The sequence below is a fragment of the Aethalodelphis obliquidens genome, unplaced genomic scaffold, assembly GCF_003676395.1.
Source record: "Aethalodelphis obliquidens isolate GAN/ISIS:26980383/991018 unplaced genomic scaffold, ASM367639v1 scaffold33, whole genome shotgun sequence".
Lineage (NCBI taxonomy): Eukaryota > Metazoa > Chordata > Mammalia > Artiodactyla > Delphinidae > Aethalodelphis > Aethalodelphis obliquidens.
The window spans coordinates 5,927,823-5,955,529 of record NW_020837977.1 but is presented as its reverse complement, the minus strand read 5'-3'; the positions used below and the strand labels follow the sequence as shown (position 1 = coordinate 5,955,529).

At 39.4% G+C, this 27,707-nt stretch overlaps 1 protein-coding gene across 1 annotated transcript in view; it reads right to left on the bottom strand.

The window, feature by feature from the left end:
- Positions 1–27,707, bottom strand: part of EYA1 (EYA transcriptional coactivator and phosphatase 1) — a 160,678-nt gene that overhangs the window by 106,051 nt on the left and 26,920 nt on the right. Inside the window, exons 4-7 of the mRNA XM_027127924.1 lie at positions 23,660–23,737; positions 12,730–12,799; positions 12,264–12,409; positions 8,423–8,560 (exon numbers count right to left, since the gene is read on the bottom strand). Coding sequence (XP_026983725.1) covers positions 8,423–8,560; positions 12,264–12,409; positions 12,730–12,799; positions 23,660–23,737 — 432 coding nt within the window. The remainder of the gene's footprint in view (positions 1–8,422; positions 8,561–12,263; positions 12,410–12,729; positions 12,800–23,659; positions 23,738–27,707) is intronic.

Genomic DNA, 27,707 nt, shown 5'->3' with positions numbered 1-27,707 from the left:
TAGTCACCCAAGGATAGTGATCAGAAATATTGGCTTTCTTCTTGTCACCATCAGGGGTTGCTATAGGGAAAAGGTGGTGGTCTCGTCAACCAACCGTAACAAACAAGAAACAGTCTTGCTAGAAGACCCTGTGTGGCCACCCAGTTCTATAGATGCTAAGCGATTGTAGTTTAAAAATAAACCAACCCCTCCAAACCTTTATTAATAAATCCTTACTACTGTTTCATAGTGAAGAAGAACCCAGCCTATGTTGATTTATAACATGATTTAAAATATCAAGTCAAAGTTTTGTGTGTGACTTAACCTGGAGAACACTGCCCAGCTGTAACTTCAAAAAAAAAAGGGTAACATGTAGGTCAAAGGTCTACTGAACAGAGAACAAGGACTCACATTAAAACCCAGAATCCCAGCCAACATAAGAATGCTGGAACCTGCTGGGGCCTGTCTGTATTTCCCATGTTTTAGAGCATTTTCTAGCACTTACTCGGCAAGCAGGATGCTATCTGTCCCTCGTGTATTTTCACAGAAGTCCATTTGCTTTCCTTCCCTGGCCTCTTTGCCATGGGCTATGTCCATCATCGGGCGCAATCTATGTGGCAGAAGTCAGTGGAGCTCCCTGCGGAAAAGCCTCTGAAGGCCAGATGGGCTCTTTAAAACCAAAGTCTTCCCCTTTTCTTACAAGAAGGCTTTTAAATGACCAAGTTTTCCTTTTTATCTCAGTAATAGTTTTTCTATTTCAAAGACAATTTGTAACTAGGGTAATAAAGACTACAAAACCTCGTTATTTATCTTTCTTCATCTATTTCTCTATATTTTACTAAAAACCAATTCATACCGACAATAATTTGGGTATTGATCTCTGATTAATTATCGCTATTACTGGATTTCAAAAGATCTCCATACAATTTTCAACACTTGTCATTTGAAATAACACAAGATGCCAAAAGAACTGAAACAAAATGTTACTGTTAAAAAATCAACTTAAGCCAAAAAAAAATTCTAGAATGCAAAAAATATAAATGTGAGTAGAATGGCAAAGCAATTAAGAGAAATTGTGAACATCAGTACAAGCGGCAATAGCTTTTCTCCAATTGTAACTCTCATCTGTCATTTTATGCCAGAAAGTGCACATCTCGAAGGCTTTATCAGAGCAGATTATTAAAAAGGTTTAATAAATATTTTCTTAAAACCATATATTTGAAGTTAGGAAAAATACCATTTCTATAGATAATGAAAAAACTTTAACAGTACATTTTGGTAAGCAGTTTTGAGGTTCTAAAAAACTAATAAACTGAAAGACTTCAACTATATATTTGAAAAGCTATAGACAGGCAGATGGAAGTCGGGGTGGTTGTCCTTATTAGATTATTATTGGACGGTTCCCGCTTCATAACGAGCCCCAGATCGGCGAGGTGCAGAGAACTGTGGAGCTGTCACCCTTCAGCGTCCCATTAACAAACCCCTGTCCTTGTTTTTTGTCTCTCCTCACTGGTTGGAACTCCAATCTCTCTAACAGAGCAAACAACATTATATACAAAGACGGAGTTAGAATTCGTGTGATTTTCTCCTCTAAAAGAGAGCAATAAAACCGAAAGGAAAATAAACCAAGCGGGGTTTCCAGAGCCCTCTGGGTTTCGGGCATGCGCATCTGTGTAGTCCCTCCCATCTATCGTGGCAAATCCTGACACCTTCTTGCTGCAGAATGACAGGAATGTCCCCACCTCACTGCTTCTCTGGGGCACTAAAACACTCAGAAAGGCATTCCACACAACCACCGCGATTCTGTGATGTCTCCATCCAGCTCCACCTACTAGTGTGAACACAGGGGAAGACTGCTTTGAACAAACTACGATAATAAAGTAACCAAGGATTTTACGATGCTAAATTCCAAATTCGTTTCCCCAAATGAAGAGAACTAGAGTTCTTATGAATCTTAACTTCCAACTGCTATTGTGAAACAGACCTCTCCACTCCCAGCAAACCATTTGTATATTTCAGACATACTACCAAATAAAATGAAAATATGAGAAGAGATGGTCACCCCCTGCAACTGTCGATCAATAGAACTAAGTTATTAGGGAAACCTGGGTTTGCCTCAAAGCTGAAGCTTAACCAGTTAAGAGACCAGACTTAACTTGAATTACTTTTCGTGTGAAAATTGTTTGCACTTCCTTACCTCAAACAGATTGCTAAACAAAATGTCATTTTCTTCCTATGACTCAGCCTCAAAATTTTGAACAGTTTCTTGTTTTCTGTGGTTGATGGTACTCTTAAGTCTATAGTGTATAGGATGGGGGGAGGCGGGGGGTAAATGAATGAATGGGGATGCCAGCAATAGGTCTGGAACTTGTGTTTTTAAGAAATTATAACTAAAAGCTTGATTTCAAGTCAGATGCCTCTTACATAAAAGGAGAATAAAATTTGCTTGTGACAAGCTTAGCAGATATTCTGTGAAACGGGTCAGTGAATCACAGGCTAAAGCAGTTTCTCCTAAGTTTCTTGCCCTTGGTACACGTACGCACGCACGTGTGCACACACACACATACACACAGACATACACATAAACTCACACGCCCCCCCCTTCATTCCTGTTGTCAGTGCCCTTTGATTGGCAGCATTGAAAACACTATCTACAGGATCTGCACGGTTGACCCAGGGGTCTCCAGGCACCCTCTGTCCATCCACACTCCCTCATTCAACTCACTCATTTGCATGTTTGTCAATGGCATGTGAAGAAAAATCTCACACCATCCAAAACTTCTTCCAGAAACACTGAAGCTGACCCTGGGGAGCAGGCAGATGTCAAAAACTACCAGCAAGGATTTCACTTCCTCAGGGTGAACTCTACAGTTGTCCAAGAACAGAAACATCTTGTCTTTCTCTGTTAAACTTAAGTTTCTAATCTTTCACTGGATGTACAAAAGAGATCCAATAAAAGCAGAGATAGAATTTTCCAGAATCTTGCAGCAAAGGTAAAAGCAATCAGATTTTCCAGTCCCTGAGGTTTTACTCTGTGGGCTTTTAGTATTAGTGCATTTAAAAACGAGTGCATTTAAAACTCTGATCCTTGTTTGCCTTAAAGCGGCATGCGCCAGATTCACCGAAGCCTGCCACGGACATGAGTGTTGAACATTGGAGCTGGAAGGATCCAGAAGGTTCACCTGGACTAAACGAGGGCACCAAGGCTGGCCTAGTTCACAAGATAAGGCAGCGCCAAAATGCCCACAAATTACCAGTTCAACCTTCTCCTTAAGTGTCGTGAAAATGTTAAAACACAGTGCTCGGAAATGAGCTCTCTAAAAAAAGTTTTCTAAGCTTCACGAGCTGGTATTTTTTTTACTACTTACATAGCTAGCCGTGTAATGCAGTATCTCAGTTCCCAAAAGAGCAAATCCACCCTTCAGGAAACATACTACAGGCAACTACATTTCGTTGTTTTTGTCATTTTCTGTAAGTGCCTCCCCTATAGGTGTGGTCATTTAAGCGTATAGAAAACATGGCAGGGTCGACAGTTCTAAACCATTCTCCATTTTGATGTATTCGTCAGCATATTCAGATTCTTAACCTTCAAAGCCATTGTTCAGGGTCGTTGCAGGGATGAAATAATATATGTAAGATAATTAGAAAAGTGCTGGGCATATGGTAAGTGCATATGATAAACAGTCGCTGTTTTTTTGTGTTATGGGCAGCAGAGTTTTCCATCTCGATAGAGCATAGCTTGTCACGTTCCCATCTTCCTCCCTAATCTTGGTTTCCGAACTAAATAATTTGGTGTTTACACAGCTATTACCTCCCTTTTCCCCACCAGTTCCTCGCACTCAAGTCGCACTGTGGCTGCAGGGATTCCTGGGGCGTAAGGACCTGGTTGATGCCGCTTTCTTTCCCATCACTGCAGAGCTGAGTTTCTTTCTTTGTCCGCGTGGCCCTTCTGTGTTACCCACTGCTCCTGCTTTCCAGCGCCCACCACCGCTGCTGCCAACACAGCCATTTCTCTCTTCTGATTTTCTTCTTCACGTTCTCGGCTGTTCTCTCTTGTTTCTTCTGTACGTTTGTGTCGTGTACACAAAGCCTGACCCTTTTGATAGTGATTCTCCTTCCTTGCCAGCACATGAGTTAGATCTGGCTCTTTCTTTGCTATGCCTATTTGGTTACTGGGTTCTTGGAGCTCTCTTTGCTGGTTATATATATATATACACATATATATGTGTACAGACACATATATAATAGTATACATACTAAATTTTTTATATTTATTTCATATAGAGAGAATTTTTTTTCCTCCTGGGGAATGGGAGAGAAGGAGAATTTAGGTAATGCTTCCTAATCTGGAACTATTTCAGAAGCCTGGATTATGATGATGATGATGATGATAACAATAATAATAATAATCACCCCTCCCCCACCACTACCACATCACTGCCACAATGAACACAGTAAATAAAAATAAGCCTTTGAATGCGGACTACGTGCCAGATGTTGGTCAGAGTGATATACACGGATAATCTCAGTGAAACCTCACAATGCTACTGTGGGAACAGATAATATTATCCCCACATTTGAGACGAAGAAATGGAGACATGAGACGTCAAGCCCCATGCTGAAGTCCCACGGACAGCAAGGGCAGGGCTGCTGCACAGGCAGCCTGACTCTAGAATTTACGTTGTTAGCCACAGTGCAAGATTTCACTGTACCTTTAAGTCCAACCTTCTAAATCTCACAGAACCAAACAGGTGATCATCAAAAATTTTCCTGAAGTGAATCAGCATAACACTCACTGAGTCATCTGGGTTACTAGAATATTCCTTCTAGTATCGTGAAATCCTAACATTATGAAATCTTAGTAACTAAATCTCTGAATAACTCATCATCATACCTTATATTTAAAAGGTACATATTTAAAAGTTCAAAGGATATTGGAGAAAGTACTAGGTAAAACGCTCCCAAATCACTAAAAAACATATACTGTCATCCAAGATTCTAAGATCTTTTAACAGATATAAGATTGATACAAGCAAAAATCACTGTTATTCATTAAGGATAATAGAATTTAGAGAATTTTGACAATAATTTCAGACATTATAGAAAGTTTTATATTAAAAAGAAGTATTGAAAAGACAAAGGTCTATAGACTCCCATGACTGGGCACATAAAATCATTTTATCCACTTCATTTTCTACAATGCACTTAATATTTAAGAAATACATATTAATCAGAGTTTACTTATTTATCCACATTTGACCATAAGGAGTTTATAGCATATTACGTATCATTATCCATCATCAGACTGGCAACTTTCAAGTTAATAGCATATTATTCTTTGGCTTGGTGTGTGAAAGTCATATTTTAGATTATTCTGAAAATGAGTGAGGTGCCGTTATAGAAATATCCCTATGAAATAATACCTCAGTCATGGAAAAAGGGCTCTAAAATCCCACTGGAAAGGCCATTCAACCAGGGGACGCCTAAAAACACAGAAAGTTGTAACGCAACATCCCAGATGCAATGAAACCTATAACTAGAAAAGCAATCCTATATTTGGTGCTACACATGTCCTTATTTCTGCTTTAAAATAGACTTTTTTCTGCCTCCAAATTAACGTTCTTTTCTCCTCTTTCATGTCCACTCTTCTCTCTACACTGACGCTATGCTTACAACTCTGACAGCTAGTTAGTCCTCTTAGGAACTTTCTTGCCACATAAGCTTTGGATCTGCGAGGACAGAAAGATAAAGCTAAGTCAAGGGCAATATTTCTCGAACTCTGAGACCCACAGCATGCTTCTCTTCTCCTAATCCTTCCCAGGCTGACAATTTAGCAAAATATAATAGTTATGTATGACTAAAAGAATGAGATGAAAAAAGAAAAGACACAGAGTGCATGTCTGATTTCACCACCATAAGATTTACTATGGACGTACCATGAAAGTTTCTAAACACTTAACTCGCAATTTCTGTACTCAGCCCATTGTGGATGGTAACCAAAGGGCCGCACATGCACTCAAGCCCAGGAATCATACATGTAGTTACCTCTCCTCTCCGGAAGGCGCTTCACCTGTTTCATTCTGACCTTTAGGATCCACTTCTCCTTAAAGAGACTGGATGCCCGGAGTAGAACGGAACCGACCATAGTGCCAGATTTTTTCCCCATAACTCTCCTAAGACTCTGCAATTGCATAATGTATTTGTCTGTTTGCCTACTGTCTCTCTCCTTGACACCAATGAAAGCTTTAGAAGCGAACAGACTTTGCTTGCCTTATGATCCGTTTCATTACTAAAGCCTAAGACTATTCGATCCTTTAATGAAGTCTCATCGATGTTTGTTCTTTCTATCCCTTTACTTAACTGATATTCAGCATGTGGAGAAACATAGCTCTTTTCCAAGAGCAGCTTTCAAGTTTTGGAATCAAGCACATGAGTAATATCCTTCTAACACTAAATGCTATCTGTCATAAGGTAATTTTAATTCTGTAGCCATCAAATATATCAAAATTTTACAATCCATGCCTTTTTATACCAAAGGCAAAACCAAGTATGAAAGGATTAATGAATCTGGTCCCACAAAATTTTAGCTTCCCGTGTGGGAAAAAAAGCTCTTAAAAATGATAAACTATATATAGTTTTATAAATCTATAAAACATTACTAAAGTTTAAGAGACATAATATAAGAAATAATAAGAAAAGACAAACACCACCATGCAAGAAAAGAAAAACTGGTTTATCAGCTCAATTTTCTAAAAATACACATGAAAACAACAATAAAATCTCGGATCTTCCAAAATGACAATTTTTTTAAAAAGTAAAATATTTAATGTGTTCACGCTAATTCACAGCCCTTCCTTGTGGAAATATATAACAAATCCCTAAAAGAGTTGAAAACAGTTTACCTAACAATTCCACACTTAAGTTTACTCAAAGGAAATAATTAAGCATGCACATAAGATATTCGTGGCATTGCTCCAGACATCCAATAATAGGGGGGTTAGTTAAATAAGATATATCTGTGAAACCATGCAGCCATTAAAATGATGCCATAAAATAGATTTTATTGATGTGAAAAGATGTCTATAACATAGCTGTTACTTAAAAGAGCAGGTTGCTAAGTCTACCAGCGGATGAATGGATAAAGATGTGGTATACACACACACACACACAATGGAATACTACTCAGCCATAAGAAAAGAAAGAAATTTTGCCATTTGCAGCAACAAGGATGGACTTGGAGGGTATTATGCTAAGTGAAAAATGTCAGACAAAGGTGGACAAATACTGTATCATATCACTTATATATGGAATCCAAAAAATAAAACAAATTAGTGAATATAACACAAAAGAAACAGACTCACAGAGACAGAGAACAAACTAGTGGTTACCAGTGGGGAGAGGAAAGCAGGGAGGGACAAGATAGGGGGAGGGGATTGGGTACCAACTATTATGTATAAAATAAATGAGCTACAAGTATGTATTGTACAACACAGGGAATATAGCCAGTATTTTGTAGTAACTATAAACGAAATATAACCTTTAAAAATTGTGAATCATTATGTTGTACTTCTCTAACTTACGTAATATTGTACATCAACTACACTTCAATAAATAAATAATTTTTTAAAAAATAGCAGGTATTTAAATCTACTATAGCTTGGCACTATTGAAAGGATGCACATCATTTGTTAAACTGATTAGCGGTAAAAACAAAATATTAGGAGAATGTTTAAATTATGTGAGAACAATTTTCAAGTATTTTAGACACATTTGCATGATAATAATCTGCTAATTACAGTAATGCCTACTCGTGAAACAGCTCTGACAACTGTAAGCTTTCAGCTGTCATCCGTATGACTTGCACTTACATTATGTTTTGTCTATAGTTTCAAAAATCAGAACCCAGGGATGCGTCCTTGGAAGCAATAGCTTGAAGATGCATTTAGTGGCTGTCAATTTGATCTCCTGGTCTTTGGCAGATCATTTAGTCAACACCTATCACATGCTCTATTTCCAGAGCCGTGATAATGAAAATGAAGAAAACATACCCCTTTGAGACAGGTTGATTGGCGACACCAAGTGCCAGGGTTTTTAGCATGTATCATACTACAACCTCTTACATCATTGACTTTGTTTTTTTTCCACTCTTTTTTTAGTTGATAGAAGCAAAGGCAGAAAACTTCAATGACACAAAGAATTTTAGAGCTTTTTGTAAAAGAACCTGAGTGATCATCCAGTCTAACCCCTGGATGTTATAAATATGGAAATTTAGGCCTGGAGAGCAGGGAAGTAAAGAACCAGACTAGAACCAGGTATCTTGCCTCCAAGCCCAGCCCACTTTCGCCATCATCCGCTCCTTACACAGAATATCAGGTGCCACTTTAGAAAGTAATTATTGTCCCACAGGCTTAATGAAAAGAGCAATGCCAGTGTGTATACAGACCTTGCATCTGGTAGCTGTACGGTGCCTGTCCAGGTTGAGGGGTCCCAAAGCTTGTACCATAGCTGAGAAATCCTGTCTGTCCAGGTGACTGAGACTGTGACAATCCACCTTCAGTCTTGATGCCTGCCCACAATGCACCTAAATCAGTTAGTGATAGCTTATCTATCTGTTCATTTTCAAAAGCTGGTCCATATACAAAACCACTCCCACAACTATCCAATTACAAACGCTTCCCCCCGCAGTGTTATCTCAATAACTAAGGCCATAGAGTGAAATACCCTTCACTGTAACTTCAATTAAAAAGAATAAAACCAGGATTATTACAGATTTCAATGCATATCCGCACTATTCTTTTCTTTTGTTTTCCTGAATTCCATTTTCTATAAAATTTAACTCCAGTGATATCATTTCTATAATTAGTTGTATCGCTTTACAAGAGTTTAAGATCATCTTTACAGTCCAGGAATGGCCATAATTAAACTTGAACATTATTCTAAATGTTGTTGCATTAACATCAGGATCAAAATATTTTTTCTAAAAAGTGATTAGAGTCTCTAGCCTCATAACATTAAAAACATTTTTTTTCTTTACTCTTTCTACCACAAAGCTGATTTTAGTACACATCACAGTTTGAGGTCAGAGGTAGCAGTATTGGGCATACCACTAAGCGACACAGGGGGAAACCTTCTCCCAGATATCCAGATCCTACCAGGCAGTAAGCACAAGAGAAACAGAATAATAAAGAACTCAATCCTGTAGAACAGCATAGTGCTTTATGAACAGCACAGAGAAATTGACAAGTAGTTCTCCTTCTGTCCCTTATAGTTTCAGGTTTTTATTCAAATATAATTGTTTTAAGTGTAACATAAAGTACACTTTCTTTTCATCACATAATGTAAAAATAGTGTATTTGTGGCCCCCCAATACTTCCCAAAGTGCCAAGCTGACATCCTAATTTCAGGACTTGGGTTTGGCGGTATCGTTGTACAGGGCTCAGCCCTGGATCATAATTAAAGACACTCATGAAAGTTAACAACTGTCCTTAATTCCCACAGAGGGAGGGGATGAAAATTTCTGCCAAGGGAATTCACATTTTGGAATAATTTTACTTTTCACTTAAGATAAATAATATCTTTGGGATCTAGAATACACAGTAGTCTCACTGTTTATTTCCATTTTAGGGGAATTTCATCAGTAGAATGAAGTTAGGTAACTTTCCTAAGGCAGTGGAAGAATCTGACTCTTGGCGAACAGAGCCTACTCTAATTCCTGAAGTATCTCTAAGTAACCTCATAATGGCCTTACATTTCAGTCTTAACACAACCTTAGCATTTTTTAAAAATGTGACTTTCCCTGTACAGGCAATCCCAAACCAATGAATAACCCAAACTTATAAATGGTCCCTGGAAAAACAAGTGCCCAAGACAGGTGGTTAGATGGCTCTAGAAAACTCCCTTCCTTTTCAGGGTGTCACAATAGAGATTTTCCCCCTTCTCTCTCCATTTGATGCTATAATGATCTGCTTTCAGTCTTCACCTGTGCCACCTCTGTTTTTAGCCTGGAGGCTCAGGATGGGAATCTTTGTGATAAGAACAGGTAAGGAAAAGCAGGAAGAGGTAGAAAACACCCATAGCCACACCTGTGTCCATAGCTTCTATCCACAAGCTGTCAAACTCATCTCACTGGTCGACTCCACGCAGATCCAGTGAAGAATGGCACGACCTCTCCCTCCTCGTGGACCCCTTGCTCTTACTATGAAAAGATTTGCCTATCTTTTCTTATTGGGTCTAGGTGAAAAGTCAGGGGACACAAGTCCTTGGAGAAAGTCTTCTAGAACTATCAGGAGTTAAAACCCCTAAACGATGTGCTCTTCCTTCAGAGCAAGCAATAGGGAGAAGGCTGCCATATTTTTCCATGCACTGGCCCAAGAAAAAGAGAATGGCTGGTCAGAAGCACTGGGGCATCTCCTTGTCCTCAAGGTACGAAAAGAGAAGAAAGGAGGTGATCAGAAAAATACTAAGGACTGAGAATTATTCCCAGGAGATTTATAAGCATGGAAGGTCCTGGGATCAAAGCCCTCTACACTGAGACTCACTCTCACCACCTCCCCTATCCCCACCTACCACATGAAAATCCCCATCTTCATCCTACTAGTTCTGAGCCTAACCTCCGAACCTCTGCTCATCTCACTCTACTGGAACAACTATTTCAGACAACAGGGCCATCTGTTGATGGTTTAGAACTAGAGAAGTCCTTACCCCGCAGCCCAGAAATTGGCAAAGGGCCCTTCCATGACTGAATGGGGAAGAGAAAGAAAAACAAGAGAGTTGTGTGAGTGGCAGCCAAGGCGGTAACAGGAATGGTACCTTCCCCCGGCAGCACTGATAGGTCTACAGTACTTGAGTATTGCTTGTACTGGAAAATACATTTCTACTTCAAATAATCAGCTTACAAATAAATTTTGAGGATATAAATTGGGGACTGCCTTAACTCACATTATAGAATTGAAGTTACACAATTCAAACCATAGACTCTTTTCCCTCTTTTAGCATAAGAATAGTTTAAAAGTAAATTACAGACAAATTTAATCTATATTTAACGTTATTTTGAGAAACGACTAAAAGTCATGGAAATGAAAGAGAATTCTAGAAAGTCCATTTTATGGCTGTTTTTAAAGTCTGGTTGAAAAACGCCTCCCTAGATCACATTCAGTTGTGATCTTTTTAAAATAAAACTATGAATGTTGAAGTCATACATAATTTAGATTTTAATTTCTATATAAGAAATTTATATATGGCCAATTTGATTTGGGGTAAAGACAGAACAAAAAAGCAAAAAATAATTTACCTTCTAATGATTAATGAAATGCTTAAAGAAGAACATTATTTCTTTCAGACTGAGAAAAGATTATTATGAAATAACGATAGCAGCAGAAGCATAATTAGAATATTGATCACAAAATACTCCACCAGTTTTTTCTATCAGTCTTGCTTCCAAACTTTCATGTATTTTTTTCTGGATCACTAGGTTTTATTTATTTCTTAATAAAATGCCAATAATCCATATTTTTCTCTTCCAACAAGTTGCAGTTTGTTTGAAATTACAGCTACCATTCAATGGAAGTGAAGGTATTCTGGAATCCTAAGCTTTTAAAAAATTAAACTTTGAGGTTTGGCTGGATTTATTTTTAATTTACAGGTATTGACCCTGTAACAATTGAGTTAAATTACACTAAGATAAAGATAATCTCCAGGTGGGAAGGAACAAATAGGGATGTGAGCTTTAAATGTTTCCTGATTGGCCTCTTTAAAGTGCAGCCCAAGCCATGATATAGATCACTTTTCCTAATGGTTGATAATGCTGAAATTTGAGTCTACTACCCCCCCTCAAGTTTAGAGCCAGGGTTTGTTGAACTCTGCTTGTACTTCTCTAATCATAGCTCAGCATCTGATAAATAGGAAATGAATCTTCACCCCAAAAGACTCCATTCACAGAAGTTTTATCAGAAATATGCACCAAAATACTTTGGATTCCAGAGCCAAGCGCTCAAGTGGCAAATTAAGAATTGAGATATAAATGGAAACAAAACAAAACAAAACAAAACGAGAGCAAGAGGGCATATGAACCATGGTATTTGCCACCTCTGACCTCAAGATAAGTAACTACCAGCTCTTCCAATGCTCATTAGAAACGATCATTTTAAGAATTTAGACACAAAAGGTGACCACCCTTTCTCAAGTGGCCCAAGAGGACCGTCTTTAAGTACCACTCCTGTGAAACTTTCACACGTACAGGTGTGCCCACTAGGCAACATCAGTGCTAAAGCCGAGGGATTACTCACCATAGGAGGAAATTCCATAGGGCTGTCCCGGCTGTGGGTACGTGGCATAGGCTGTAGCTTGTTGCATTCCTGTGGTAAACTGTGTTTGCCCATATGCAGCCATAGTTTGTGAGGAAGGGGTAGGGAGAATATGTGGGTATGGTCTGCTATTTGTCAGAAATGACAGAAAATAGAAAGCCCATGCATTAGATGGAAACATGCAAGGTAACTGATTAACAACCAAATCACAAATTCCAGTTAAGACTGTTTCTTAATGTATAACTTTCAAGTGTAATACACAAAGAACCAAAATACTACAGTGTCCCTCCTAGGTGATGCCCCAAATAAATTTGCGTAAATACATTCAGGTCTCTATGAAACACGCTTTAGTTTAAATTAAGATGTAACACGTGGGCACCAGACACGACTTGAAATAAGGTAAAAGACTACTCGGAAAAGTTATTTATTAAGAGAAAATATATCTTACTTGGAAGGATAAATCTGTGGTGGGGAGAATTGGTGAGACGGTCTTGGGCTGAAGCTACTGTTCCCAATGGCTGGAAAAAGAAAAATAATGCACAATAATCCAAGCAAAATACAAATTATGTATAAAGCATTGATATAGTTTCAACTATAGGTTGTGGCCACATGAAACCGTAGACCTTTTGGACCCGCAGAAATGGCAATTTCATAAGTCAACCTAACAGAAAGTTAAACTATATTAAGGAACCTATAGGAACTGATCCAGTGATTCGAATTTTAAATCAACTCTTAGAAAACACAGTCATAATATTCTTAAATACCTGTCAGTGATGGCTTTTACAGTGGCAATACTTTAGGAGCACAGGAGTCCCGGCCACTGGTTGGAACCACCTCGCTGAAAGGGGAGGGATGAACTTGAATTACAGGGCTGGGCGGGACCGGAAGGTCCTCTGGTTTATTGTTTGTGTTCAAGGGGACACACACCCCTGAGACTGTGTTACTGAGAAATGCAGTCTAATCTCCGCTTGGGGAAGTAGAAATAGGACAGATCCTCATTTGCCTGCATTGATTCAGCAATTTTTTAAAAATAAGAATGCATTCCTACAACCATCTAAAATTTCTCAAGTTGCAAACTAAGCCCGTTTTTTCTTGCATGGAGATGGATATTCCTTTGCCTTTCAGTTATATATGCTCCACTTCAGCATTCAAGTCACAAGGCTTTTTTTTTAAGAGATTATTTAAGCATTCAAGCAGAATCTCATTTCTTTTTAATCACATATACTTGATTCAAGAAGTCTCAGAAATGCACGAAACTCTTCTATCAAATATTCTTCTACAATCATTCTGAACTAAAGAAGCAAAAAAAAAAAACATGTTTTTTTTTTTCCAACATGAGGCCTTAAAATGGTGATTCTCCGCTTCTTTCATTGCTAATATGGGCCATCTATTTATGTACATAAATATCTACACACATTTACATATATACACATTTACATAAATATATACATATATACATACACACACACACATATATATATATATATGTATTTCCCCTTTTCCCTTCAAACTCATCCTACGCTTTTCCTGGCTAAGATGCATATGCTTTGGGTACAATTATTATAAGATGTAATATGTTTATTTTCTTCTACGAATAATCACTGTCTGCAGAGGCTCTATTATTTATTCATTATATTCTACATTAAAACCTTTCATAAGCTTCCATGGACTCTGGGTTTTATACATTTTCATGATATCACATCAGTACAGTTATGTTTCTCAAATGTAATTTTCTAGCTCGTGTTTGGGAAAACAGTGGTGGTTTTGGGTTAGAATCTCAAAACCTATGACTAATCCTTTCCCGGTAAAGCAAATAGGCCTAACCCAGTGACAAGAGAATAGATGAAGGTCAGCAGTACTCATGAGACCTGCCAGACTTCAACCCTCTGGCTGTTGGTCTGGCAGAGATGGAGGCCATATTAATGAGAGAAGGCAGGCCAGCTTGGCTGGTGTCCCCCATCTCTTGGCACATGTTGGGTCACTACTCTGTTCCAGGCATTGCACTCCATGCTGCAGATGCAAACATGCAAAGACAAGTCCTGTCGTCACACGTGGGGAGGCCAACATACAAATAGCTACGCGAGGATTAAATACAATTTATAGAAGGGAGAGAATGCCTGGACCACAAGCGCTGCCACTTGCCCAGGCCACCTGCAATTACGACCTTTCTAATCCCCTCTTCTAGGCCTGGAAAGAGACCAAGGGCAGAGAAGATTTATCCAGCAGAGCTGCTGGAGGGGTAATATCTTCCCTGGATCATCATAGATAGAAAGAAGTTTTTAAAAAATGAAACCACAACACAAATATGTACTACCACACAAAAAACCCCAAAGCCATCTGAGGATGGAAGCCGCAGAAATCCCTTTTATTCTTTTCTTGCTCTATCCCTGTGTTTTTCAAATTATGGGTCACAACCCATGAAAAGATTGTAAACTCAACTTCATAGGTTCTGCTCAGCAATTTTTTATAAACAAATAGAATAACAGAATAGAAGATATCAGGGTGATTGTACAGCATAAGGTAGGTTCCATGAAGCTCTGATTTAGATTATATGCATAGTATATGTGTGTACACATGGAGAAAGATTTGGGAGGTTGCAGAGTGTGGTCATACAAACACAGTTTCTGGAATTAGAATTTAATTTCAGCTCAGATTCAAGATCCAACTCTTCTACGTGGTCTTGGTCAAGTTATTTGATCCCTCTAAGCCCTGACATGTTCTCATGTAAAATGATGGCAGTAATACTACCTACACCTCATAGGATGGTTGTGAGGAGTAAATGAAGTAATGACATAAAGCAAATAATACTGTGTTTGTGTAAGAAATGTTTAACATCTCAGATTCCCAAATTCCCACTATCTTTGCCCCCACATTTGCCCTTTTTCTGTATTTTTAATTCTACTCGATGGACAGCATCACCATCTATCCAGCAAAATGCTTAAAAACAGGATTCTTTATCCCCATTTTATATATGGGGCTAGAAATTAAGTAACATGTCCAAGCAAATAAATAGGAAAGCTGGTATCTGAACCCATATCTGCCCACTCTTTCCACCAAAACATACTATCCCCTGACCCCCCTTCATAGAAACTAGAAACCTCAGAATCATCTCATTTTTTTCTCCCTCTGTGACTCTCAAGTCACCCATCTCCAATTCAGAAACACCCATGGAGCTGTGCTGCATTCTCCAGCCCTACCCTCCTGTCCCGGGGCGGGTCCTCATTATGTCTCACCCGGACTAGAGAAACGGCCATCTAGCTATTCACCCTGCATTCCACCCACTGCCCTTTGACTCTCACTTCTGCCACCACACTGATCTTCCTTACCCGGAAACTTCTTCACGTCCATTCTCCAGTTTACAATCTCTCACCTGCACTTATACTATCCCTAGAAAAAAATTCCAAATTCCTTGGAAGATTATATAAAGATATTCAAGCATCCACCCTCCTGTGGGTTTAGTTACACAGCATCCCTGGACTTGAGGACTGCCCGTGCATGCCATGCATTTTCCTGTCTGTCTTGGCTGGTCTTCATGTCAGAGCCTACTGCCATGTTAATGCTCTTCTTTCCTCTGCCTGTCAAACACTCTTCCACTGGGACTAAAACATTATCTTCTCTTTAGGATAGTATCTTCTTTCTCTGTACTTTTTGGAATGTTGTAAACACTCGCAAAGTTGCACTCACCACACTACATGATGGTTAGTTTATGTAGTGTATAGATGTTAGTTTCCTCGGCTACCCGTGAGCTTCCAGGGCCAAGGACCTCCTACTCTCCTTTGTTTCCTTGGCACCTGGTAGGGCCTGGCTTGTGGTAGGTAATCAATAAATAACATTTGTTTAATGAGACTGTGAGGTTTAGGTCATAAGCAAAGTAGATATTTTTAAACCATAATAACTTGAAAGATGGTTAAATTATTTTAAGTTATTTATAAACACACAACAATAAACCTGATCTTTGGCAATATAAATGGGTCGATAGTTTTCCTTATGAAATAGATGTGAATAAGAACCATGATGCTGCCCGAGTATTTGCTGCTACTTACCTGTGTGCACCTAAAATTACTGACTATGTAATGCCATGTAAACATCCATACCCTTAGGGCTTTCTCTAAATTCAAACCCCTGTGATCTCTGTGTAGCCTAAAGTCAAGAATCTTCCACCTTCTACCTCAAGTACTTTTTTCCTTAATTGCCTAAAACACTTTAAACTTTTTAATAATAATCTAAGAATTCAGATTATTTTTAATTTCATGAGACCAGAATAACCTAAGGCAAAAAGAATGCTCCCAGGCCATTTATCAAGGTAAATACATTGGTTCTCATACCATTAGTAAACTCCAAAGGCCACGTGGCAGAGCCCTGGGGATGTAGGGACAACAGGTCCTTCTTTGTTTCAGCACTCTTGTTTCCTATCATTGCATTCTTTCTCCTACCTCTCACATGTAAGTTAAAGAAGCTCCCCAAATCTTACTGCAGGAAGGGAGAGAAGGACCCACGGTGAACTCATATTCACAAGCTAGAGAAGCCACTGAGAAAGTCGATAGAAATCTAAAAATTAGCAAGTCCTCAGTTCACGGCTCCCCTGGGCTCCCATCTCGTCCATGTCAACATCATTCAGCTGGACACACAGGTCAAAAGCCTAAAAGTTAAGTTTTGATTCTTCTCCTTTCCTCATACCCTTTTATCCTAAGTCCAGTCAGCTCTCCTTTCCAAATATAGGCTAAAAGTGACAACTTCTCGCTCTCTCTTGTCTGCCACTCTGTTCCAGTCACCAACGTTGGCCATGGCCACCGGAGAGGGCAGCCAGGGCACTGCCCCCTGACCTCACCTTCCCTCCCCTCCCAGATAGGATACCGGCACACTGCATCCTGCTTCAGTGGTTCCTCCAGGAAACACGTGGGCTAACACAGTCCTCTTCTTCTGCACCAGGAAATGCTGGTCTCCCTGCTTCTCCTTACCTTCTTCCCACCCTTCTCCCAAAGAGAATTTTCCACATGACAAACAGTGATCTCTTAAAAACATAAATTAGATCATCATGTCAAACCCCTCCTTGCCCTCAACTCCAAACCCTGTTATCCTGTTTCATTTTGATTAACCCAAACTTATTCCCTCACTTCACTAAGACCTCTGCTCAGATGCCCTTTCCTTAGAGAAGCCTTCCTTCTAAAAGACACCCCTACCCACTCTTCACCATAGTCTTTGATCTGCTTTCGTTTTCTTCAGAGCACTTTTCACTGCCTATTTACTTATATTACCACTTACCTATTTATCATTTGTCTCTCCCACAAGAATGAAAGCTCCATGAGAGCAGGGACCTGTCTACTTTTTCACCTCTATAGTCCCACTGTCTAGAACATTGCCTGGCCCACAGTAGGTGCTCAATACAGAATTGTTGAATGAATGAATCAGATCCCAAAAGGTAGATCTTTTCATGAACAATTACGAAAACAAGAAATCATATTTGTCAGATGTGATTCTTTTCTCCTCTAGAAATTTCCGATTTTCAAATACCCCCAGACATCAATGTTGAATGAATGCATATCAATTGACATTTTATTTAACAAATGAATAACAAATTTGGGCTTTGTGGAAGTGGAAGCAGCAGCAGGCAAAGACATTTTGTAATCCCTCAAAGCACATTATTTTCAACTCCAATTGTTCTTAACATTTTAATCATTAAAATATTGCTTTTCATTGGTCAATAGTAAATGAGCAGAACGTCACTGTGTTTTAAAAACACAATAAACAACCTTGCATTTTTCAATTCAGCCACATGCCTTGGAAAATCAACCTCTCTCCTCCAGTTTCCCCACACCAGGATACCAGGAGATTTCACTGGAGAAGAGTGAGCCTCACTGCCTCCTTAATGCTTTAAGATGCTAGGGTTCCTTGAAGGACAAAGGTGGAAACAGCTATTACCAGTGTCAGGATGACTCCATATCTTCTTTATCCTTGCTATTTCCTTAAGATATCCAGAATATTAGGGATGTGAATTTTTAAGTTATCATAGAGAAGGAAGGTAGGCATAGTGACCACAGAGGTAAAGACCATCTTGGAGTTAATTCTTGGAGACTGCTTTCTCCAGCCTCCTCTTCCTCTTATAAACCCTAAGTCCTATTCACAGCCACTCCAGCATGCCATGGTTTTCACATCTTTACTTATGAAAGGTGGGGGGAGAGAAGGAGATGTGGGTGAAGGGGATGGAAGAGGAGGGGGAAGGAGAAAGAGGAGAAAAAGAAAGAGGAGGAGAAGAGGAGGAGAGAAGGGAAGAGAAAAAGTAAAAGACAACAGTAAATGAAGGTCCATCCCCATGGTGCTCTGTGCTGCCTATGCCTTGACCCAGTTCCCCAGGTCACCTGATCCTTTCCTCTGCGTCCAACACAGACCATCAATCTATGGCAAATGAGATTCTCTACAGCTTCAGTCTCTTCACCAAACTATTCCTCCACCCTCCGCTAAGCCCTCCTCCAAGGCCCTTACTTCTCCTGCGTATCTTTTCCCAGTAGAGGCTGCTCATTCTCTCAGATTCCAGACCTACAAACACATCCTCCTTGTTGTTTCTTCCAAATCATTGTTTTTCTGCTCTCCCACGAAACCCTCCCTTCTCTGAGGTTCCTGACGACTCTTTAACACTTCCATGAATGACCCACCTCCTAAGCACTTCCCTGCATTTATCAAAAACTTTAGTATCTGACTGTGTCCCCTGACACATCCCAACATCATCTTGGGTCATGCATCCAGCGCTTTTCTCATTTCTGTCTTGGCCTCAACTCTGGCCTTCTACGTCAACCATCAAGCTCAAGACCACATCCTGGACCTCTTTCTCCATTCCAGTCTTAAACCACAACAGCACTGACTGATTTCATTTGTTTATTTACAAACATGTACTGACCACTGCGTATGAGCTCCATTCTATGATGGCCACAGGGATTGTAAGTGTGAACAAGACAAACAGTATCTGTTCTCATAGGGCTACAGTTTAGCAGGAGGAAAGATGATGCAAAGATGATGCACAGTTTAGCAGAAGGAAAGATGATCCAGTAATTTTTAAAGGAGTGATAAAGGCTGAGGAAGGGAAGTACAGAGAACCAACTCCAGAAGCATCAGGTGGAGGCCTCACTGAGTTCTGAGATTAAGGAAGGAACATCCTCTTCTTCCAGAATTTTCATTCCTTTATTCCCATCTCATCTACTCTCCAACCCATCAAGAGAGGCAGGCCCCCTGACATCCTTATCCTCTCTCAATTTATTATCCCCTTCCTTCACTTTTTTCTATCTAGCCTAGATACATGAAGTTATTTGAAACTCGTCTTTTACTGGCATCCTCAATTTTCTTCTCATATTGAGTCACTTCAGAGAGAAAAGTAGAAGCCATCATTCATTCATGTATTCAATAATTTATCTAGTAAATATCTGAGTGCCTAACACAAGCTGGATACGTTTTCAGGTGTCAGGGATACAAATGAACAAAAGAAGACCAAATCCCTGCCATCTCAAGCTTACATTCTGGTGGGGGTGAGAGACCAGCAATAAACCTAATACACAAGTGGATGATATAGTTTGTAAAAGGTTCGAAGTGTTATTGGGTGGGTGGGGGATTCTGGAAGTCTATAGTAAGAGTTTTGTAACACTGAGTAAGGTGGTCAGGGTGAGCCTCAATGGTGGGATTTGAAGGTGGTGAAGCAGTCAGGCAGGTGCACAGAGACGTGTTCCAGGCAGAGGCACTGCCCCTGCAGAGGCCCTTATTAGAGGAACAGCAGGAGGCAAGGGAAGCAGGCAATAAGGTCTGATGGGGCTTGCAGGCTAATTGTAATGAATCGGCTTTTATTCAGAGATGAATGGGAGCCACTGGAAGGTTCGAACAGAGGAATCAGGCAGGAATTCCCTCAAAGTCTTGTCTCCTCCTCCTCCACTTCAAACTCATCTGTGTTACTTTCCATCAACCTTCCCTGATATTTCTGTGGAAAAGTTATTCCTTTTCTAGGCTGACCCACTTCTGTTCTGAATTTAAGCCATTGCTGCCCCATCAGGGTCACCTCTACCTTTCACCCCTGCCTCTATAAAGTTCGTGCTGGCAGCCCAAAACACCCTGACCTAAATGCCATCCCCAACCCTCCAGCCCTCTTTCTAACAGACTACCTTCTCTTCTTCTCCCTTTACCACTTATCCACGTGAAAGACATTTTTCTCTTTCCTGTCTCCACTTCCTCATCGTATTCATTAAGTCATTCATCCACTCAATAAACTTTATGAGCACATACTATCTGCTAGGAACTATGCTGGAGACACAGAAGTAGGGCATGTAGGCCAGCGGGCACAGGGGGAGATGAAGCCCGCTTGTCCACTGAAACTGCCATAGGTTAAATTCATTCATGCTTCTCATTTTTTATTTTCTTATTTTGAAATAATTCGACAACTGGAGAAAAGTTGCAAGAATAGTAGAAAAACTTCCCAGATCTCTTTCACCCAAATTCCACAAATGGTAATGTTTTATGAGATTAACTTTATCCTTTATTCTCTTTCTCTCTCTATATGTGTGTATTACGCACATGTATAACTCACATTTTTTTGGAGTTGCAAATATGATGTCCCTTTACTCATAAATACTTCTATATGTATTTCTTAAAAACGAGGAACTTCTTCCCCACAGTACTGTGATAAAAATCAGGAGAAACCATGATGCAATACTATTATTCACAGATACTTTCAAAAAAATTATCTCTTTGCAGTTTAGTATGTGATTTTTAACTTGTACTTTAACATGATTACTTTTTAAAAGTATGAATGTTATACATATGCTCTGCAAAAACATATGAAGAAGGCAGAAGGAATAAAATTCAAATTATATTCCACCATTCAGAGAGAGCCAACCATTAATTTTTATACACATACACACAGACACAAATACATACAAATAAATGTCTTTTTAAACAAAACTGTGATTATACGGAACATATTACTCTTTTATAATCTGCTTTACACTTAATATAAGTAAACATTTTCTCATGTCATTTTTTTTAAAAAACCATTTTTAAAACCTGTATATGAATCTATCATATAGAAGTGCTTCCTTGAAGTTTCTTTCCTGCCTTTACTTCCATTTCAATACTCTTTTTCTTCTTCCCCAATCACCTGTGTTTTCATCTTATCCTCTATCCATCTCTTATGTATTGGTTTTCCCTGGGTTCTGTCTTCAACCTTGTTATACCCTGCTAGCGTCAACTCTCTGTACACTTTCAGAATTTCCATTCCAGATCTTTCCTGAGCTCCAACATCTTCAGGTACGTGTTAAATCACCACTAACAAGCCCCAAACAGAAGCTACCACCTTTCTTCCTCAGTCATACCTCTCCGATTCCCTCACTCCTCCCTTTTCTCTCTGCTTCACTCATCCCCACCATGCTCATTGGGCACTATGACCATAAATTCTATTTCATAAATACATCTTAATCCATCACCTTTTCACAGCCATTGCCAGCACCCTATCTCAGGTCTTCAGCATTTCTTGTGAAAATGATTGCAAAAACCCCTAACTGTTCTCTCCCCTTCAGTTCCCCAACCTCCCCTCCATCCTGCCTGAGTCCTTCCATAAGGGAAAGTGATCACGCAACCTGATGCCTCCCGTGGCACTCAGGATAAAACACACATGCCACGTGGAACACACCTGCCTGTTTAGACTCTGGTCCCTTCCTCTCCGTGCAGCACACCCCGCACTGCTCACACCGGACACACCAAGAATACTGAACCATCAGTGGTGCCTCCAAGTTCCACACCTCCGTGCCTTGGTCTCCTCCCACGGAACACTCCACCCGTCCAGCTTCCCCATCCTCAATTCTACATGTGCTTTATTCCTACACATTCTTTAAGGCTGAGTGCAGGCATCCTCTCCAGGAAACCCTCCCTGACCACCCCACACCCCACCCCAACTCGGTCTCTGTTGGGTCCTTCCTGGGTATTCTTAGGGGTCCCCGGGCCTCCCTCAGCATTATCCAGCTGTACTATGATGGCCTGGTGATTACTTCGCCCTATTAAGTCGCAAGGCAGGACCGTTCTCATACACCTTTGAATCCATAACAGCACCAAGCACACTGCCTGACATAAGTCAAATTCTAGTAAATGCTTTATGAAAGAACTATGGGTGTAACACCTGTTGTTATCTCCTTATTGCCTCCAGCTGGTATCATCAGCATAAAAGTTGTGCATCTGCATTTCATTTTATATCTATTTATAACTCCTTCTAATTGGAGTGTATGTGAAATGATCCCAAGAGCTAGACGAAATCAATCACAAACTTAGAAAAGTATAGCATTTCCGATGGAGAGGTCTCATAAACACAGCAAATCACTTGAAAAGGGTTAAAAAATTGAAGAATTACTTCCGATAAGAATGAGTTTTAATTGAAAGAGTCCAAGCTGGGTAATTTGGAAAAGATACAATCAGAGCCTCACAGTGAATTTATTATCACAGTCACGTTCTTATCAGCAATTTCATCATCATGGAGGTGAAACTTGTATGTTTTGTTTGTTGAAGGCAGGCTTTCTCAAAATGAAAGAGATTAAAAAATTAATTAAGGATCTAAAGCTGCTTGACAAAGTCTGATCTCTAGTTGACATGACAGTTAGTTAGGAGGATGCCGTGGCAAGTCTGTTTAGGGGCTATCAGAAGCCAAATTGTGCGTGATTAGAAAAATCACATAGGGACTTCCCTGGTGGCACAGTGGTTAAGAATCTGCCTGCCAATGCAGGAGACAAGGGTTCGAGCCCTGATCTGGGAGGATCCCACATGCCGCGGAGCAACTAAGCACGTGCGCCACAACTACTGAGCCTGCGCTCTAGAGCCCGCGAGCCACAGCTACTGAGACCGCATGCCACAACTACTGAGCCTGCGCGCCTGGAGCCCGTGGTCCGCAACAAGAGAAGCCACTGCAGTGAGAAGCCCACGCCCCGCAACGAAGAGTAGCCCCTGCTCCCTGCAACCAGAGAAAGCACGCATGTGGCAACAACGACCCAACACAGCCATAAATAAATAAATAAATTTGTTAAAAAAGAAAGAAAAAATCACACAGATGAGAGACAGAGGGAAGGAGTCATCAACATAATAAAGATAATTTAGAGAAGACGGAGAACAATTCCCCTTTTGATTTTTTTCTCCTTTACAGAATACCAACATTTTCAGCAAACACTTCATCACACCAAACAAGAACATCAGAATTGCAAATATGTGACGCTGAGAAAAACTATACAGTATTACACAGATGATATCCACATATATACATATACACATGCGTACACACACATACATATACACACATATATTTGTATATGTAAACTAGGAAAAATAATGTTTCATATTACTGTGAAAATCTAATATTTATTCCTTACCTGAACCTGAGAAATTGTCTAAAGACCCGTCTGCTGTTGTTGAAACTATTTCACTGCTGCTCATTGGCTCTGTTTTAACTACAAAAATAAACAACATATATCATATACCCAATTAATATTTATAAAGGCATAGTAGAGAAGATATAACATTCAAAATAATTATAAGAAAATCATTTAAAAATCAATCTTTTCGTATTTGAATATAAATCAGATTAATATTCCTAAGAGTCTTTTTAAAAGAAATTCCCACGTTAAGTTTTTCTTCCTAAGGAAACAATCTATTGTGGCAAGTTACCTTTTAATAGAAACACTTTAAAAGTAGTTCAATTCATTGTTGTCTTAAATGTTTACTAAATTGCTTTTATGTCTCAAAATTTACAAAATGTGGATGTGAAATTATTTCCTTGGGTTTGTAGCCATTCGGCCAAATAGAGTCCAAAGGATAGAAGAGAAAGACTTGAAGAAGTGGGAAATAACACCAGCTTTCATGATGCTCAAGAACAGGTGCACGCACACACACACTTTCTCAGTTATCCAGCATGGCTAAAAAACAGAGTGCTCACTTTAATGGACTGTTATTACCACCCAGCCATGACAATTCATCAAGGTCTGATGTACACTTAGTACCCAAACCACACTAAATATAAATGAAGCAGAAATAAAATTTTCCATTTCAAAATAACAGTAGCAGACAGTTTGTGGAAAGCATAACCTTCAGTAAAGTCCCTTGGGTCTGTAAACTAAAAACATTTCTCTTTATGCTATAGGTTCTCCAAAGGAAATCTACTTTACTGATATAGTGAGGGGATTATTGCATCCCTACAGATAAGGCAGAATACCTCAGAACCCTATTTCCCCTAGTTTTAGCTTTTTTAAAAAAAAAAAAAAAAAAATAGCATCATTGTTTTCCCTAGAAACTACTAGTGAAGTTCTTGTTTCCCTAGAAACTACTAGTGAAGTTCTATCACTGGAATTTGCCTAGCCTACTTTGTGGAAGTTATACATCCCTATTAACAGGTTTTCAAGAAGAGTGTAATAATACTTTAGAGGTTACTTAAAAATCAATAACATGTTTCCCAAAATGAAGGCCCTAACAAGAGAATATTTGGGGTGGCTTCTCTCACCAAGTAAACACATTCTGGAATGGGAAAGGATGATGGAGAAAATGAAGCTTTTCCTTCTCTCAACACTGCCAATCTCTTATAAACATCAGGCAAAGGACAAATTCACCCTCTTGGGCCTTCAAATCTTTTACGAGTGCATAATGAGTAATTCGAAAATTCACATTATAAATAGTTGCAGCCGATACTTTCAAAAAAAAATTATTTAGACTGTCTCTAAACCAAGTTGAAAAATAAAACCAGTGAGTCCAAAGGGAATCACTTCAATTGATTGCTTTAATGTAGACCAAATAATAGTGTAACTGAAATTTTCTCTTTTCCACCAGTTGTTTCAGATTAGAAGTCTTAGTTGATGCTAATAGATTCTGATATAAGCCTGTATTTCCCTCCTCTCTTCACGCCTCCAGGAAACCTAATGATTTTGCTCTTCATAACCATTATATAGCTACAGATTTAGGAAGGCAGGGACACCACTGCTGGTGCACGGTTTCATGTCCAGTTGTCCACATCCTTATTTTACATCTTTAAAAAGAACTCATATAACGCCCTGTACATAAAAAACAATGGTTCTATTTCACTCTATACTGGACAAATTACCATGGGATCTGAACTCAGTATCAAATACCACACACCCAGAAAAAGATCAGAATTAGGCCCAAGGGGAATGGGTCCTACAAAGTACCTCCGACGTGTCAGATTCTTTGTAGACATTTTGATTAATCTCTTTAAACAATTCTACAAGTAGGTCTCGGAACACAACACACAAACTCACTAGTTACGTACTGCCTTCTTGTTTCACAGGCAAAAACTGAAATCAGAGGGGTTAGGAAATTGCCCAAAGTTACACAGTAAGTGGCAGAAATGGGATTTCATGTTGGATATATTTTATTCCAAGTCTTGAAAACTAGCAGTAAGCGGCACTTCCCAATAATTAGAGCTACTCGACAACAGAGCAAGGCACTGCCACACCTGGTGGACACGGTGCAAAGCAAAACCCCTGCAGTCCTTGTCTTCCTAGAGCGTTCACGCTTCCAGGCTAGTGAACTTGCTGGAAGATCTCAAGCAGAAAGTCCACGCCTACCCGTCTGCCTGGGAAAGATGGTGAAGAAGAAATTTACAGTGTGAGATGTTAGCCCAGATGACTTCTAAGTCTTGGCCAAATCTAAGGTCTATGAATCTGTAGACTGGACTATAAAATTCACGAAAGCTTGACTACGCCAAACCACTCCTACTCCTGTACCCCAAGACCTACCCCAACTACTCTCCATAATTAGCTTAATCAAGTACAGCTTTCACTCCCAAGAGGCGCATTCAATTATACTTGCAATGCCATTAAAACTAGGCAAAAAGAATAGGAAGGAAACGAAGAGGATACTTTTTCTTTTAGGCCCCCAGCCCATTGCTTTTTGCCATTGTTCAAATATACTCATCTATACACTAAAGAATAAAGACTCCCTTTTCCTGATGAACCCAAGTTTTTAAAAGGCTCACTGTTGAAGAGAAGAGGCAGTATATAAAGGAACTACCAGGATATTCGCGATTTTATCAGGTACTGTAATTGAATCTGTGATCACCCGCTACCTGATGCTAAAGAGACTGGTGATTTATTGTGATGGAAAATAGTTTCTGAACGAAAGCCAAATAAACGGAGACCACTGCTGGCTTTGTGGTTGCCAAGCATACATCCACCAGAAAGTTAAAAAGAATCATCTCTGGCCACCAGAACTTTACCCATCCTCACTAGCGCCATGACATTTATAAATATGCCATAGGTGATATAATAGAGCACCCTTCTAAAGCTTTGCATTTAAAAACACAACATGCTGAATTTTTTTTTGTAAGTTTGAGAGATTTCAAATGCTGTCATGTCTGAGAACAGTGATCCCATCTGAGCTATTTATCTGAAAAGAAAAATCTGAGTGACGTGTTCTCCTCTAAATAATGGAAGAATTCTTTTATCTCTGCCATACTTTTTCCTGCATTACGTGACTTCAGTCTATCAGAAAATAACAACTTTTAGTCTCTTTTGCCACCACTCAAGAGTCTCTCTTTTTCCTACCACTCCAAATTTCCAATCTTCCATCTGATACTTAAGGACCTACTCATCCTTTAAAAATATTCAGAAATTCTCTTTTACCCCTTTAATCTCCCTGATCCCCTCAACAGCTTCACCTGTCCATGTACTTTAGGCCTGAGTTATCCTGGGCAACTTGCTACCCTCCAGAAGTGCCACAAACTTCCATCTAGCAATTTCTTTGCACTTTGGTTTTGGAGGCAAATAATCCAGCTACCTGCTATAAGACTTTGTAAAAGTTATATGATCTCTTCAACCTTAATTATCTCATATAAAATATTTTAAAAGTAATATCTACAGTGATATATACATACACACACATATGTGTGTGTAGGTGTGTGTATATATATATATACACACACACCTACATACACACACACACAATGGAACACTACTCAGCCATAAAACAAATAAAATCTTTCCATTTGTGACAACATGGATAGACCTTGAGGGTATTATGCTAAGTAAAACAAGTCAGAAGAGAAAGATGCCATACGATTTCACTTATATGTGGAATCTACAAAACAAAATAAATGAACAAACAAAGCAAAACTCATAAAGAGAACAGACACTCATAGATACAAAGAACAGATCGGTGGTCGCCAGAGGAGTGTTGTGGGTGGGTGAGATGGGTGAAGGAGGTCAAGAAATACAAACTTCCAGTTATAAAACAAACAAGCCATGGGGATGTAATGTACCGCATGGGGGCTACAGTCAACAATATTGTCCTGCATATTTGAAAGTTGCTAGAAGGGTGCATCTTGAAAGTTCTCATCACAAGCAAAGAAAATATCTATATTATAGAAATGCAATAAGGATCCATAAAAACATATGTAAAGTACCTGATACAAAT